This window comes from Pipistrellus hanaki (genome assembly GCF_964339955.1).
Source record: "Pipistrellus hanaki genome assembly, chromosome: 3".
Classification (NCBI taxonomy): Eukaryota; Metazoa; Chordata; class Mammalia; order Chiroptera; family Vespertilionidae; genus Pipistrellus; species Pipistrellus hanaki.
In genome coordinates this window covers 81,123,985-81,140,752 of record NC_140505.1, presented here as the reverse complement: position 1 = coordinate 81,140,752, position 16,768 = coordinate 81,123,985, and the positions used below count along the sequence as shown (strand labels likewise).

Sequence of the window (16,768 nt, the reverse complement as noted above, 5' to 3'; positions counted from 1 at the left end):
TTGCTTTCCAGATGGAAGAAATCTTTCCTGTGCAGCCTGGTGTTTGGCGTCCCTGTTATGGGTATAATGATCTATATGTTAATACCCAGCAAAGAACCCCACGGGTCTATGGCCCTGGATCAAAACATCATTCCAGGATTGTCGATTCTAAATCTCATCTTCCTTATCTTGTGTACTTTTGTCCAGGTGCGTATCAGAAAAAGGGTCAAACCTCTGCCTTTTATGCTTGTGCGTGACCAGCACTTTATTGCAGCTTTTCTGAACCACCCCGGCCCACTGCTGCTTTTTCCATCTATATCCAGCAGTGGGTGTCCTGTGCCACAGAGCACTTAGGAGAATCTTGTTTCTCTGTCAGTTTCACTGTTGATTGCAGATGATTGACATCTGACTGACAGCAACGACCTTGCTGCAAGGATTGGTGAAGCAGTTGTCTTCAGTTTGCTTTTCTTTTTTTTTTTTTCCTTCTACTTTTAAAAAAAATATGGAACGCTTCACGAATTTGCGTGTCCTCCTTGCGCAGGGGCCATGCTAATTTTAGTATATGTGCTGCCGAAGCGAGCCCTTCAGTTTGCTTTTCATTGAGCTTAATTTACCTTTGTTGTTAGAAGCAGCAGTTAGATCACGGTGTATCTCAAGCTTCTCTCTAATGTCTTATCTTGAGAGGCAGAAATGTGGTTCTGAGGAAATTATAATTCAAAAGAGACGGGCCTCAGGGAACTTCTAGGGGGCAATATTAAGGAACTGGCCGTCTTTCTATTAGGAAGTGTGGCCTCCATATTTTTTGGGTTATAAAGTAAAACTCCTGACTTAATAACAAAATGTTTCGGACTATCAAGGGGCAGGATTTATGTATTTTTTCCTGTATTTTCTTTTTAATTCCAAATGTAATGCACATTTATTGTAAACAATGCAATCCACATTGAAGTAAAAAGGAAAAAGAAGATATATTTTCATTGCTGGCACCTTGCCTCCAGCCCAGTGCCATTCCCCAAGGTCACCTTATTATTATTACTAGCTGGTTGTGTATCTTTTATCCACGTAGGTAATATTTACGTATGTAATGTGTATATACATGTTCATGTAAGGCAGGCCCATCATATTAAATGTAGTAATTTATAACTGCCTTTTCCACTTAATCATGTACATCTTTCACTCTGGTGGCTTATAGATCTAACACATTCTTCAGAGGGACTACATAGTATTGGCCTCAGTATAAATGAAGCGGGATTTATTTTACCATTGTCACCATGGGCATTTAGGTTGTGTACTCTGAGTTTTGAGGGTCTCCCATGCCCTTGACTATCCATTCCTGTGGCCATTAGTCCTCTGAGTTAGGAAATATATTTCAAAACCATTGATTATAGAGGAAAAAATAACCTCAAAATTGTGGGTGAGCCTAGAGTATTTGCCAGCTCAAGGGGCCTCTAGGCCTCCCTTCGCTCCTTCAACACTGTGCCTGCTTGTTTGAGCTGCCCTTCCTCTGTCTTTCAGTTCCTCGGTGGGTGGTACTTCTACGTTCAGGCCTACAAATCTCTGAGTCACAGAACAACCAACATGGATGTGCTCATCGTGCTGGCCACCAGCATTGCCTATGTCTACTCTCTGGTCATCCTGGTGGTGGCCATGGCGGAGAAGGCCGAGAGGAGCCCGGTGACATTCTTTGACACCCCCCCCATGCTCTTTGTGTTCATCGCCCTGGGCCGGTGGCTGGAACACGTAGCAAAGGTGAGTGCAGCTTTATGTTACCAGAACCCTTCCTTGAGTAATACAAATCTTAATACATCTGAACACCATGTATAGAATTACTAACTATACACAATTAGAGCAAGACTTAAAAGAAATGTGAAACCTACATATAATTAGGTGCTTTGATCACTAATCTCCAAATTGGTTACTACTTCTGAAATCCCAGCTAATCTGGTTAATTATTAAAACCTTTGTTCGGTGCATTGTGTCATGAAAAGAACCCTGGATTTCAGGTCAGAGGTCATACCGTCTCTTAGTACATAGCTGAGTATACTACTTATTAGTCTAGAAATCCGCATTTCCATGAATGCAGGTTATTAAAAATGGGTCATGCCATTTTAAGTAACTTGCATTGTAGTCAGCATTTTAATGTATCTTATAAATGAATGGGGTCCTGGCCCTCAAAGAAATGGGCTTGAACCTAAAAGAAAACTATCAGTGGGTAGATTTGTTTTATTTTTTCAGTCTGTGGCCTTTGTGCATTCAGTGTGGCGGTGACAAGGCTGTGTTGATGCGCGGAGTGTCTGTCCCATCGGCCAGGATAGCTCTGTGGTGTGCTGTGTTAGGGGGCAGACTTGTCCGGCAGGGGTCAGTCTATGATAGTTCTTGTTTTACATTCTGGTTATTTCTTAGAGCAAAACCTCAGAAGCCCTTGCCAAACTCATGTCTCTCCAAGCCACAGAAGCCACCGTGGTGACCCTTGGCGAGGACAACTCAGTCATCAGGTGGGTTATCTTCATCCAGGGTGCTTGGTCAATTTATGTCAGTCTGTGTCGTAGCACATCGAACACCCATCGTGTCCGTGACACCAGACCTCGTGAAGACGGGCATAGACGTGCACAGTAAGATCCCTCCTTCAATCCAGTCATGTACACCAGGCATTGAAGTACCAAAAGATAAGCACAAGTTCACAGTGCTGTATGCTGCCAAATGATAAATTAGAGGTACAGACGATTCGTATCCCTGGAATTTAGAAGAGGAAGGCTTGTGGTGGTCAAGAAAAGCTTCCCAGGGAACATGGAGTGTGAGCTGGGCCTTCCTTGCAAGATTTAGAGGATTCAGACAGTCTGAGAGAGAAGGGTTTCAACTTGCCAAAGAATAAAAAAGGAAGTAGTATTTCCTTCTTCACAAGGTTGGCAGATATTAAAAATGGTTATTTTCATTATTGCTGGAACTTATATAGCGTTTATCCAGACTCCATGCTAACCTCTTTTATTTAATCTAACAAAAATATAAAAATAATAAAACTTTGAGGAAGGGACTAATAATACTGTTATTTTAAAGATGAGGAAAGAAATTCAGAGGAGCTAAGCAAATGGCTCATGATCACACAGGTAGTAAGGAGTTGAATTGGGGTATAACCCAGGCTGTTGATTGCAGAGCCCATATTCTTTACCCTTAAAATACTGACTCTTAAAGCATATTTAATAATAGGGACATTTTTACAAATTTGCTTCTGTATTTCTCTGGCCAGCCTCATTTTCTAATTCTAGGTAGCAGTTATTTATATGCTTTCTTCACATTCCTGAAATCTCCCCAGATGCACCACTTTCCCATTTAACCTGTGATCTCCCTTGTGACTACTGACATCCACCAGTTTCCCGCCTGTCTTCCCCTACTGCACCCTCCCGCCTGTCCCATGGAACATGGGTCTCTCTCCTTGGGCCTCTGATCAGGAGCTTCCCCTGTTGATTTCTCTTTGATTGTCAGTGTCTCCGTCTTTGCAGATTCTTGCCATCCAATATTACATACACTCCAAAACTCTATTGTTTAAACCAACCTCTTCCCTTCTCCCACTGTGCACCTGCCCATTCATCACATTCTGGCCAGTGCCGGGTCCCTGGCTGTGTCCTCCAAGAGACAAACTTCTGAGGCTGATGTGTTCCCCAGCGGGGCTCTCAGTGAGCCTCTGCTGAGTATGTGAACCATTCAGTGAGACCTGAAGAACTCAAAGTTCTGAGGCACAGGCTGCCTGCAGCACTGAGACTGCCTGGCTGCTGGCTTTTAAATACTAAGCAGAATTATGGTGGTGATGGCTGAGATTTGAGAATTTATGTACCAGGTACACTACAAAGCACTTTGCATAAATTATCCAATTTAACCCTGATGTGCCCTCTGAGGCAGGTACTCTCATGATTACCCTTTAATTGGGAAGAATCTTAGGTACGTGTCCATAACAGGTGAGTGGCAGGGCTGGGACTGGAGCCCTACAGACACGGAGCCACCCTCCAGACAGGAGCACCCTGTTGGCACCTGTAGGCTTCCATGTGCACTTGGTTACCTCTACACCAGTAATCTTCTTGGCTGCTTTATTTTTTTCCATTTTTCTTTTTTAATTTATCTTTATTGGTGAAAGGATTACAGATGTCCCCTTACCCATCCACCCCCACTCCCAACCCTCCCCAGGCCTCCCCAAACTATTGCTTTTTTTCTAAATTAATGATGAGAGTTTCTGAGAAGTGAAAATGTTCAGGTCAGGAATAAAGCCAATGGCAACTTCATTTACTGTTTGCCTTTTGCCTGAAAGTGCGTCTGGAAGCGTGGACTACCATGGTGTGGACAGCTCCGGTGACTTCAGTACAGGAGACATGCGTCTTTGCCAGAAGGCAAACGCTAGTTGAAATACCGAAGGACTGTGGTGCTAAACTATCATAACTCAGTTCTTTTCCAAAGATGGTGATTCATTTTTGTTGGTGGACACATTATGGGCCTGACCACTACCGTCATAATGTGGTGGTACCATTTTTTAAGTTAGGAGCTCGAAGACCATTCTGGCTTTGCCTCAGTGTAAATTAATGCCTGTTTTGTACAGTTCCTCTCTGTGAAATGGGGGAGGGGGTCCTGAAAGGGTGTTCTGGGCTACTTGGAGGAGAAGGACTGAGGGTCACCCCTTGCTCTCCTCTCCTTCTGAGGAGCTTGGGTACCAGCCTCCCCATCCCCAAGTCAGACTCCACTTCCTGCAGGGCCTCCTGCATCTGGGCCTCTGCTGGTAGGGACAGGTCCGCATGCCTTCTGAAGCCACTGGAGTTTCCCGCCTCAGCTGGCTCCGATCAGTGAGACCTTGTGCCAGGGCCACCTCTCCTTTCTCTCCATCCCAAGCCTTGGGTGATGGGAACGTCTGCATAGCTGGCTGACCCGGCAGTCATTTCTTCATTCTCCTCATTCTTTAAATATCGATGAATCTTGGACTTTCAGTGTTGGCCCCATTGTCTATCGTCTCGGTGTGTTACAGACTGTCAATGGGATACCTTCTATCCCCGTGTCTTCATTCTCAAATCCACCTCAGGTGTCAGTGTTCCCCTGCCTGTTGGAATCTGTCTCTTGGGTGGGCATAAAGACCCAGTCAGCCTGCTATGTCCTTCCCATCAGCTTCCCTCTGAGCTCCCTCCCAGATGCTTCCCTCTTCCCCTTGTGCCTGTTTGTCTCTGTGAATGGCACCATCCCACACCAGCCCCCAGGCAGAGGCCTAGGTGTCCTGTGACTCCTTCCCCTCTCTGCACTCACAGGCTCTGTCCTCTCACGTCTAGCTCCACAGCCTCTGGTGGCCTCGCACGCTGCCCCCTCCCACTGCCACCACACTTGTTCAGGCCACTGACATCTCTCGTCTGAAGCACTGTAACACTCTTTGTCTCTAAAATATTTCCCCACAAATCAGATGGCATTATTCTGTAGCTATTTTGCTATTGTAGTTAAGCATTCCTTAGCACACATGTGAGACTTGGCATCTGCCCTGTGTGCTTCTTGGGCTCAGTCTCTTGTCCTGTCATTCCTCTGAATTGTCCACCCACTGGCAGTTCCCAGGAAGAGGCTCTCTCCTGTCTCCAGGCCTCTGTACACTGCACGTGTCATCTCTGCCTCTGAACACCTTTCTTCCTTTCCCTTCACCTGGCCCCTGTCCTTCAGGTCTTGTTTTAGATGCCGTGTCCTCCAAAAACCTTTCCTGACCCAAGCCCTGGCTTGTGGTCACTGCTCAGTGCTCTCCAAGCACTTGGTGCTTCGGTCACCCTGGACATACATGTGGCAGGTGCTCAGATACTGACTAGTTGAATGAATGAAACCACTGTCAAATGTTAAATAAATTCCACATGCATACTGTTTGACATTGAAAGGCCTGCACAGCCTGGTCCCCAGTCTTCCACACTGAAGTGTTTTGTTTCTTATAACTGGGAAAACAAAGTTATAAATTTTATCTAGGCCAGTGGCTATTCTAATTGTGTGTGTGTGTGTGTGTGTGTGTGTGTGTGTGTGTGTGTTTTGTTTTGTTAATACACACCCAAGGATATTTTTTCCATTGATTTTTAGAGAGAGTGGAAAAAAGAGAGGGAGGGGGAGAGGGGAACATCAATTGGTTGCCTAACACACATGCCCCAATGGGAGCCGGGGATCGAATCTGCAGTCCAGGTACGTGACTTTGACTGGGCCCTTCACTGAGAATCTAACCCAAGACCTTTCCATGCTTGGACTGACATTCTAACCACTGAGCAACACCAGCCAGGGCTTTTCTATTTTTTTTTTTTTTTTTTAACTTGTGTTAGATGAGTAAGCAGACAGGCAAGGTAAACAGACTGCTGGCAAAATCTCTTAAAGTTGGAGAAATACTAGGGTAAAGACTGTTTCAATTAAATATATCTCCCCAACTCAGCATTTTGGAGGCCATTAGTTGCTGAAGGAGAAATGCTACTGGGAATACGCCAGAAGGAGCGACCTTCACCCCCATAGAGGGCTGTTCACTTCATATTAAGCTGTTTAGAGTGAGGAAGATTGGTTAATTCAGGTCAAAGTGGAAATTTAAAGTGAGATTAAGCAGAGATTAGCATTACTAATACAAGGGCACCTAATTGGACATGTGTGCCAAGTATCACCATGTAAGCCAAAAGCCTAGTAGGAACTAATGGGAAGAGATTTTCTGAGGTGAGCAGGCGTTCTTTTCCTGACATAGCCGCCTCTGGCCACGTGGAGGCCTCTGGAATGATCAGCTTTTCTCCAGGTCATACAGACAGGACTCAGAAAGGCAGAGTGGGAGCCTGGATGTCTCCATCGCTGGAAGGCAGGACTTTAGTCTGCTGCACACTTTCCCTTGAAAGGTCTCCTTTTCAGTACTCCCTTTATTTCATCACTAGAGACCCAATACACAAAATTCATGCATGGGTAGGGTCCCAGGCCTGGCCAGCAATCAGGGCTGATAAGATTCCCCACCTCCCCACTTCCTCACCGCCCTGTTTCCCTGCTTTCTCCTTATCTCACTCTCTCAGCGCCCTGCTGCCACGAGACACCCCTGGTGGTCAGTGCACGTCACAGCAAGCGATTGAACTGGTCTCCAGATTGAACTCTTGAGGGAACATTTTGCATATCAGCTTTTATATATAGAGATGGCCATTAAATTATATATATGTATATAAATGGCTCCACTTTTTCCTGTTCACTACCACAGCCTAGCACAATGCTTGTTACACAGAGTCTGGTCAGTAGTGCTGGACACTTACTATATGTCAGGCACTGGGACTCCCATCATCTCAGTTAATCTTGGGAACAAAATTGCTATTGTGGAAGGAGGACTCTGGCTTTGAACCAGGGTTTGGCCTGGTTTGCGCTGCTGCTCCGTGGTGAGGACTCTGAGCTCCCGAGTTCAGGGCCATGTCTGCCTTGCTCACTCCTGTGTCTCCAGCACCTGGTGCACACAGTGCACACGTGCACTTAGTCTGAGGGTAGGCTTTGTGTGCTCAGGCAGCCTGCACCACGTGACACTGCGGGAGCAGTGTGCCCTCAGTCTCGCAGGAAGGTGGTGGCGTGGTGGGTACATCTGGACCTTCAGGTTCAGGCAACATGGAGTCCTTGCTACAGAGGACACTCATGTTTTAAAAACACGTTTTAAAAAAGAAAATAGTGATGTAGAACAAAAGGAAAGTATAACATAACCTCAGAGTTCTGCTTGTTGTAGGCTTGATTTTCTGATTTTTCACCTTTTTTCATGAGCTGGTAAGTACTGTGTATTTGCCACACAATGCTTTTAGAGAGGCGCTACCAAAGCTGGCCGAGGTTCCCTGCACGGTCCCTCTCACTCCCGCACTCCTCCTGCCGGCCTCCTCCCTGTCTGTCTCCCACCATCCCCCCATCACACAAGTTACACTTTATGTGCAATTCACGGTTTCCTGTCTTAATTCACTCCCTCTTCTGCTCGTTATTTTCTCCCCTTTCACAGCAAAACTTCTTTTAAAAGTTGTCTTTAGCTGCTATCTTTGTTTCCCTTCTCCACATTCTCTCTTCAGCCCATTTCAGTTGAGCTTCTGCCTCCACCAATTTCTGCCGTTGCTTTTGCCAAAGACATCAAGTAATTTCCATGTACCCAAATTCAACCTTAATCCACATTTCAATCTCTTACCAGCACTTTTAGCCTTTCATGCCTCTTACGTTTTTTCTTTTTTATTAATTAATATAATTTATTTTCACTGAAGTACAAAAATTCTAGTATAGAACATGATGAATTTTATGTTTTTGCATCTGTGTATCTACATCTGCTCATCTTACTGATACAGGCCCTACACACATCCTGGGTATTTCTTCACTCCTTCTCTAGCCTGTACCATTGACATCTTCTGCTTGGTTGATGGCAACAACTTAACTCTTATCTCAGCTTCTATTATTATCCCTCCAGCCCATTCTCCTGCAGCAGCCAAAGAGCCGAAAATGTGAGTCAGATTATGTCACTTCCCTACTGAAAACCCTACATTCAAGCATACACACATCTCTGCTCTGCAGGGTCCAATGTGATCTGCATTCTGCTTGCCCCACTTTCTCCCCTCCAGCAATGCTTGCCAGCTTCCCATTTCTAAGGCATCCTTTGTCTGCCTCAGGACCTTTGCGTCAGCTGTTTTTTCTCCCTTGAATGTTCTGTCCTAGGTATTTTGGCTTCTATTTTCATCTAGATCTCAACTCAGATGTCATTGTCCAAGTGAAGCCTTCTCATTTTTTTCCTCTCCCCATGACTACAGAAGCCCTTCAGTCACATTTTCATCACAGCATCTATTTAATACCTGGAACTAATTTGTTTACTGTCTGTTTTCTCCATGAAATTTGTCTTCATAAGGGTAGGGACTTTGCTATCCCAGTCACAGTTATATTCCCAGTGCCTCCTACAGTGCCTGGCACTTAGTAGTGGCACAAGAAATACTGAATCTGTAACTGACACACTGAAGACTGCTGCAAGTGTAAAGCAAGTACAGTGTAACCAGTCCAACAGTTGTCGAACTCAGCCTGAGTGACAGACCAAGAGGGTGAGCTGTAGTGAGTGGCCATGTGTGTAACTTGAGTGGCATTTATTGCAGAGAGGAGCAAGTACCCATGGAGCTGGTGCAGCGGGGTGATGTCATCAAGGTTGTTCCCGGGGGAAAGTTCCCAGTGGATGGGAAAGTCCTAGAAGGCAATACCATGGCCGACGAGTCCCTCATCACAGGTTAGGTGGCTTGTTTTGCATTCCCTTCGGGTGGGTATCAGTGCAGTGGCAGGTCCCAGGAACGCCGAATGGGGTTTTAGTGCGTGAAAGCTGGTCTCTCCTCTCCGCCTCTAGGAGAAGCCATGCCAGTCACTAAGAAACCCGGAAGCACGGTGATTGCTGGGTCTATAAATGCACACGGCTCTGTGCTCGTTAAAGCTACCCACGTGGGCAATGACACCACTTTGGCTCAGATTGTGAAATTGGTGGAAGAGGCTCAGATGTCAAAGGTAATGAAAAAATGTAAAGAACAATATCACTCCTGATTTCTCATTTTAGAAATCATCCCAAGAGTTCCAAAGCTTCAGGCAGATATTATTGAGTCACGGGTTAATGAAGTGGTGAAGACCTGGAGCAGGGGATGGGGTGGGCTAGAAGAGGTCGGTGGGGTTGGGAGGGAAGGGGAGCATACTTTCAACAATAAAATAAAAAAAATTTAAGTTAATGAGGGAGGTGAAAATCACAGTCCTTGTCCATTTTTGTGGTATTTGATTGCTTTGCAGATTGTAATTTCCTGTGTTCTTGGTGTTTTGTTTTTATAGGCACCCATTCAACAACTGGCTGACAAGTTTAGTGGATATTTTGTCCCATTTATCATCATAATTTCAATTTTGACTTTGGTGGTATGGATTATAATCGGTTTTATCGATTTTGCTGTTGTTCAGAAGTACTTTCCTGTAAGTTGAATGCTATGGGCTTTATGGTTGTTGTTTTAAATAGTCTATTGCCATTAACCCTATTCTTTCATGTCTTAGATTCAGTGGGCTTTGGTTACTCATTACATTTTATTTGCTTGCTTTACTTACTGGCAGCAAAATCTTAGCCATGGTAGGAAATCAGTCACTTCTGCAGGTTTTTATTAAAGACTAGAGGTCTGGTGCGCAAAATTCTTGCACTTGATGGGGCCTATCAGCCAGGCCTGCACCTTCTTTCAGTCCGGGAGCCGGCGGGGAGTGGGCCTAAGCCATCAGTCGGACATCCTTAGTGCTGCTGTGGAGGCAGGAGAGACTCCTGCCACCGCTACTGCACTTGCCAGCCTTGAGCCCGGCTTCTGGCTGAGTGGCACTCCCCCTGTGAGAGCGCACTGACCGCCAGGGGGAAGCTCCTGCATTGAGTGTCTGCCCCCTGGTGGTGCAGGAAAGCTCCTGCATTGAGTGTGCATGATAGTGACCAGTCATTCCGCAGGTCAGTCAATTTGCATATTAGCCTTTTATTATATAGGATGGCCTTTGCTTCCTAGTTAATTTCACAAACATTCCTTGGCTCTCAGTTGCAATGCTTCAAGCAGTATTGTCCATTTGGAGAATTATGGACCACACACCATAGCAGATAGGTCACTTCAGATTTTGATGGCATGCATGATAATATTTAACAAATTTTAAGAAAAATGTATTTTTGCTGTCTATGTCCATAAATACCATCTTTAACCTCACAGCTTCCCAAGCAATGCTAGTGAGTTTTTAGTAAATATTTATTAAACATGAGGCAATGGTATATACATATATTTTTTTGTTGAAGAAGTGGATGAAGGATATTATCTTTTTAAAAAAAACAATAAACATACCTTTATTGATTTCAGAGAGGAAGAGATGGGGAGAGGGAGATAGAAACATCAATGATGAGAAAGAATCACTGATTAGCTGCCTCTTGCACACCCCATACTGGAGATTGAGCCCACAACCCGGGCATATTCCCTGACCGGGAATCGAACCGTGACCTCCTGGTTCCTAGGTCGACACTCAACCACTGAGCCATGCCGGCTGGGCAAAGGATATTATCTTATGAATTGTAGTTCATAAGAGGTAGAAAAGGTAGAAAATAACAAAACAAAACAAAAAACTTAATGCTTCAGAAATTAGAACTTAGTGATTTCTAATTGAGACTGATCTTGTTGCCCCAGAGACATTTGGCCATGTCTGGAGACATTTTTGGTTTCTCATGACTGAGGAGGGGATGCTACTGGCATCTAGTGGGTAGAGGCCAGGGATACTGCTAACATCCTACCATGCACAGGACAGCCCCCAAATAATTATCTGGCCTTAAATGTCAATAGTGCTGAGGTTGAGATACCTTGACATACATAAAAAGCTAATGACTCACTTAGTAGTATTTGATAACTGCCCAGTGAGTAGAATAATGTTTGACCTTATTTTTCAAAAATATCTCCTACTTAGCCCAGTGTAATCTGTATTTTACCTTAGAGCCATAGAATAAGGAATTGCAACTATGGAATGGATAATACTTTAAAAAATTGTTTTCACTCCTAATTAAAGGTATAGCATATTGTTGGAGTGTGTGTGATTCACTAAGATGTCATTTCCTCTCTCAAATTTCCTATCTTAAAATGAAAAATATCCAAGTTTTACATTTTTGGACATCTAAGGAGACTTCGGTGCTTTTAAGTAACTTATGACTGTATTTCAGAATTTGCCCCTGGCTGCTGTGGCACCTCACTGCCTAAAATGTCTGCTTTTGTGGGAGAGCGGCTCATTGGCATGTGGCTATGGGGAAATTCAGTCCTAAACAGGTTGGAATATGTGACTTTCTGCTGTTCCCTGCCTTTCCTCTTACTTTGGCTTTTTTTGTTTTACCTGCAATATCAGGGAGGATGCCGGCAAATGAGGTACTGCATGTTCCTTTAAGACACTGTTATCACTGTGCTGCATAAAAATCACTGCAGGGACAGGGTTCATTTCAGCTTCTAGAAGTCTATCCAATCCCATCACAATGCCAGGTGTTATTTTGGTAAGAATTGTTGTGTGTGTGTTTTTTAAAAAACACACAACTCATCTTATTTCTTAGGAATGCATTATGTCTTAAACAACAGGCCCTCTACCCAACTCCAACTATTTCTATAAAAATTAAGTGACCCTTTAATAATATATCTTATTTTAGAATCTTGCCTTTCAAGAAAAGAAGTATGTAGATAGAAGCTAATGAGATTGTGGTCTGTATTCTTGATTTAGAAAACATACCTTTTGTTGTAATTAAGTGAATATAGTATCTCCTGATTGTACTCCAGAGACACCAGCCACTTAAAAAAATAAATGAAGGTAAATCCAGATGTCACAATGCAAATAATACCAGTATGTGTCACCATACCTGGAAAAGAGACCCATACTTTGTTTTGGATTTACATAGGAAACAACAGTGATTAGGATTCTGTGTGATTTCTCATTTCACTCTCCACTTACCTCTCTTCCCTCTTTTCAGAACCCCAACAAGCACATTGCCCAGTCAGAGGTGGTCATCCGGTTTGCATTCCAGACGTCCATCACAGTGCTGTGCATTGCCTGCCCCTGCTCCCTGGGCTTGGCCACCCCCACGGCAGTCATGGTGGGCACCGGCGTGGCTGCCCGGAACGGCATCCTCATCAAGGGGGGCAAGCCTCTGGAGATGGCCCACAAGGTTGGCCCAGCACTTCAGTGCTCCTGACCGTCTTTAGGGTCTTGACTAGGATGATTTTATAGTTGTTTACTATATGATTTTTTTAAAACTGTGAGGTCTAGTGAAAATAGTATCTGTTTAAATTTCATATTAAGAGATAAGCCTGAAAGAGGCCTGAGGATAGTACTGTTCATTAAGTAAAACAACAGGAAGCCAGGACTGACGGAATGATAGCAGCAGTTAACAGTTATAGAATTAAACACTTTATAAATATTAGTTGATTTAATCTGATCAACAGCTTTGAGGTGGTGCTATTATTCCCATTTTATTTTATTTTGTATTTTTTAAAAATGTATTTTATTGATTTTTTTACAGAGAGGAAGGGGGAGGGATAGAGAGTTAGAAACATCAATGAGAGAGAAACATCGATCAGCTGCCTCCTGCACACTGCCCCCTGGGGATGTGCCTGAAACCAAGGTACATGCCCTTGACCGGAATTGAACCTGGGGCCCTTCAGTCCACAGGCTGATGCTCTATCCACTGAGCCAAACCAATGAGGGCTATTATTCCCATTTTACAGATGAGGGAGCTACAGCAGGAGGAGGCCCGGTGACTAGCCTGAAGGCCTGCAGCTAATAAGTGGCAGAGCCAGGTTTCACACCTGGAGAAAAGTACCAACTCTGCATCTGTGTGATTAGCAGAGGGGTCCTGTGACCTTAGGGAGTGGAATAATGGGCAAGAGTGTATAAGAATCGTCCTATGGCCAAACATACCAATCCTTAACCTTTCATTAATGTATGTAGTCAGTATTTGTTGAGCATGTTCTATGTATGGGTCTTATGGTTGGCCCTAGTCATGGTCTTTGGCTATCATGGATGGCGAATGACAAGTATGGAGGAAGTAAAGAGCAAATGCTATGAGATGGATGCAATGCCGTGAGATCAGCCCAGCAGGGGGCATAGCGTAGACTGGTGTGTGTTGGACTGGCCATGAGGGGTGGTGTATCTGAGACCTCACAACAGTTGAGTGAGAGTGAGCCAGGAAACGGAGGTTGGGAAGCATGTTCTGGCAGTGGGAAAGCACATGGGAAGCACTAGGGGATAAGGGGCTGGGTAGGGGGTGCTGTATCATAGACTCTGTAAGACCAAAGACCGTGAACTGTTCCCATCATTGTATCCCCAGTGTCTTGCCCAGTGCCTGGCACATTGAAAACACTCATTAGTTATTTGCTGAATAATAAATGAGGAACTGAAAGAAAATCATTGAGAGAAAGAGAAATCGATAGATCAGGCTGTTGAGGGAAAAGGTGAGGGAGAGGGGGACCTTGAAGGGTCTTGGAGGTTTTTTAAAGGATCTGGAAATGAACACAAAGAACAACAGGGAGCTGTGGAGGGGTTTGAAGTGCCTAGGTGATGTGACTGGGTTACTTGTTGGGAAGATCTGGTTACAAAGTGAAGGATGGACTAAAAGGAGGCAAGAATTATTGGAGGAAGACCAGTTGTTAGTGTTCAAGTGGCCAGCATTCAGTAGCAGAAACAAAAAGCTGAATCTATTATTTGCTAATAAAGGGAGAACCATGTTTATGGGACACAGTCTGAACAGGCCTAATATGGCGCTTGGGGAAGTCTGAGTCCAGGGATTGGTGGACTTGGCCATAGGAAACAGGTACCAGTGTGGCTGTTACTGACTGGCTGAGCCCACCCTCTGGGACTGGTGTAAAGCTGCCTTTGGCTAAGTGGGACAGATCTAAAAACTGGCTCTGATGGTTACCTGTTATTATGGCCAAGAATACTCCCTTCCTTGAACTTGGAGTGCAAGAGCTTTAATGTTAGTAGGCTTTTGCACTTACACAGGCCAGAGAAAACCATGATTGACTCAGCAGAATGCAGTAGATAGCTGACTCCCAGATCCCTGGCTCCCGATTCTGCATGAGAAATTTGCCAGTGTTACTGTCCGGGAGACTGTGTGCCATTTCTCGCTACATCAACTGAGAGTTTCTGGCTCCACCTGGTTAAGATTAAAACATAATGAGAATTTGGGGGGCACAGAGGGAAACAGAGTTTTTGCGGGGGAGTGGTTGAACCTTGTGATTGATTGCAGACGGTTATGTCATGGAGGATGAAGGCTGTTGTTACCTTCCTGAGGGAGTGTGAGTTAAGTTCTGCCTCAAGATTGCGTGGATTTTAAAGTCCCTTCTATCTGTATTTGTGCTAACAGAGATGTGATTGTTTTGACAGATAAAGACTGTGATGTTTGACAAAACTGGCACCATTACCTATGGGGTCCCCAAAGTCATGCGGGTCCTCTTGCTTGTGGATGTGGCCATGCTGCCCCTCAGGAAGGTTCTTGCTGTGGTGGGGACTGCAGAGGCCAGCAGTGAGCACCCCTTGGGTATGGCTGTCACCAAATACTGTAAAGAGGTACGAAGACCTGGGCCTTGCTCCTCCTCCCGCTCCTCCCACAGCCTCCTCTCTCACCTGTGAGGCTGGAGCCTCCAAGCTCCTTCCTCCTAACAGGCTTTTCCCCTCAGCTGCCATGGCACCTCAGACAGCTGCCTTCAAGGAGGACTTGGCTTGTGTGATCTGGAAAACCACTTAGCAGGCCAGTGGAGAGGTGGCTCGCAGTAGCTGGTCCCTTGTCACATTTCCAGATTATTGCAAAAGCAGCTCAGTGTTAACAGTCATCTGTTGATCATTTACTGAGCATCCGAGCTCAGGACAACTATTAAGATGGGAACTCTGCCTCTCGTAGCTGCTTGCTGGTTGGGTGAGGAAGACAGATGGTGTATAAATTCAGTCCTTAGTGCAAAGGGAAACAAAAGTGAATGGGGTCTTGGGGTGAGGGGGTGGAAATCCATGCAGCTGGGAACATCTGAAATGGAGAGGAGCCAGCAGAAGTGAGCGGGACACCCTGTGATTCTTGGCACGGTTACTGGGGAAGCATTCATCTTTTCATCTTTTCAGACGGAAGGTCCTATTTAATTTTCTCTATTTTCAATATGAATATAGAAGCAGCAAAATGTGCCAAAATACTGCTCAGATAAAATGTAAACGGTGTGGGCAAATATAATTATCAGTAAGTGTAGAGGGTTACATAGATGCCTTGAAAAAGTTGAAAACTCTTCCTGGACAGAGAACCTTCCAGAAATCTCATTTCGTGTTTCTGTCTTTCATGTAGGGTCAGGAAGGCCATTTCACCTCTCACCTTTCTGATGTTTCAGGAAGAATTCTGCTCACCTCAGCCATGCTTCCTTTGCTGTTTTGTTAACCCAAATAAGCATAGTGCCCCATTCTTTCTCCCGCCACGTCACCCTCCTCCCCGGGGTCTGTAAATGGGCAGTTCTCTCTTAATAGCCTCAAAATAGCTTTGTTACCATTTGCCTATTCCATTATCTTAATAAAATTACTTGTGACATAAAAATAATATATTTCCTCTCTTTGGCACCTTCACAACTCCCCATCCTTAATTTGGGATGTTTGATGTGAATAGCCTTTCTCCTAGTCTGCAATATGCCCAATAGCATGAGGCATCCACCTAAGGAGAGAATTTAGGCTATTTAATTTTGTTCAATTTAACAATTATAATGTCTGTGTCAGAGAAAAGGAATTACTGAGTTAATAGTTTATCTATTTACCTTTTCCTGCAATTCTACTTCCTTTCCCTCTTAATTCCTGGTTGGGGCTGTTCTCTCTCCTACCCTCACCTCCATCTCTGCCCTGCTCTCTCTCTCCTCCCTCTCTGTTTTCTGGTTATTCTTCCTGCTCCTTTCCTTCACAGGAACTTGGAACTGAGGCCTTGGGATACTGCACGGACTTCCAGGCCGTGCCAGGCTGTGGAATTGGCTGTAAAGTCAGCAGCGTGGAAGGCATCCTGGCCCACAGCGAGCACCCGAGCAAACGGGCCACTGCCCCGAACGGGGTTGGCAGTGTCCCCACAGAAACAGGTATCCCTGCCTTTGTCTCTGGTGCTCGGCCTGCCAGGGGTTGGGTCGGACTGGGTCAGGTGGCAGCGTGCCAAACACAGAGAGCACCACGCCACCCGTCCTGCTGCTGCGGAGAAAGGTGGCTCGTGGCCCGTGCACTGCCACCTCCCTCCCCGGGAAAGCCTTAAGTTCCTCTTGCATTTGATTCCTCTGAATCTGGATGC

The 16,768-nt window shown here is 45.0% G+C and overlaps 1 protein-coding gene across 4 annotated transcripts in view; it reads left to right on the top strand.

Annotated features, from left to right (window-relative positions):
* Positions 1 to 16,768, top strand: part of ATP7B (ATPase copper transporting beta) — a 91,337-nt gene that overhangs the window by 62,784 nt on the left and 11,785 nt on the right. For all 4 annotated transcript variants that reach the window (XM_084879310.1, XM_084879308.1, XM_084879307.1 and 1 more), the window contains 9 exons: positions 12 to 186; positions 1,492 to 1,725; positions 2,380 to 2,471; positions 9,069 to 9,196; positions 9,311 to 9,465; positions 9,778 to 9,912; positions 12,449 to 12,643; positions 14,860 to 15,042; positions 16,400 to 16,565. In XM_084879310.1, coding sequence (XP_084735436.1) covers positions 12 to 186; positions 1,492 to 1,725; positions 2,380 to 2,471; positions 9,069 to 9,196; positions 9,311 to 9,465; positions 9,778 to 9,912; positions 12,449 to 12,643; positions 14,860 to 15,042; positions 16,400 to 16,565 — 1,463 coding nt within the window. The remainder of the gene's footprint in view (positions 1 to 11; positions 187 to 1,491; positions 1,726 to 2,379; positions 2,472 to 9,068; positions 9,197 to 9,310; positions 9,466 to 9,777; positions 9,913 to 12,448; positions 12,644 to 14,859; positions 15,043 to 16,399; positions 16,566 to 16,768) is intronic.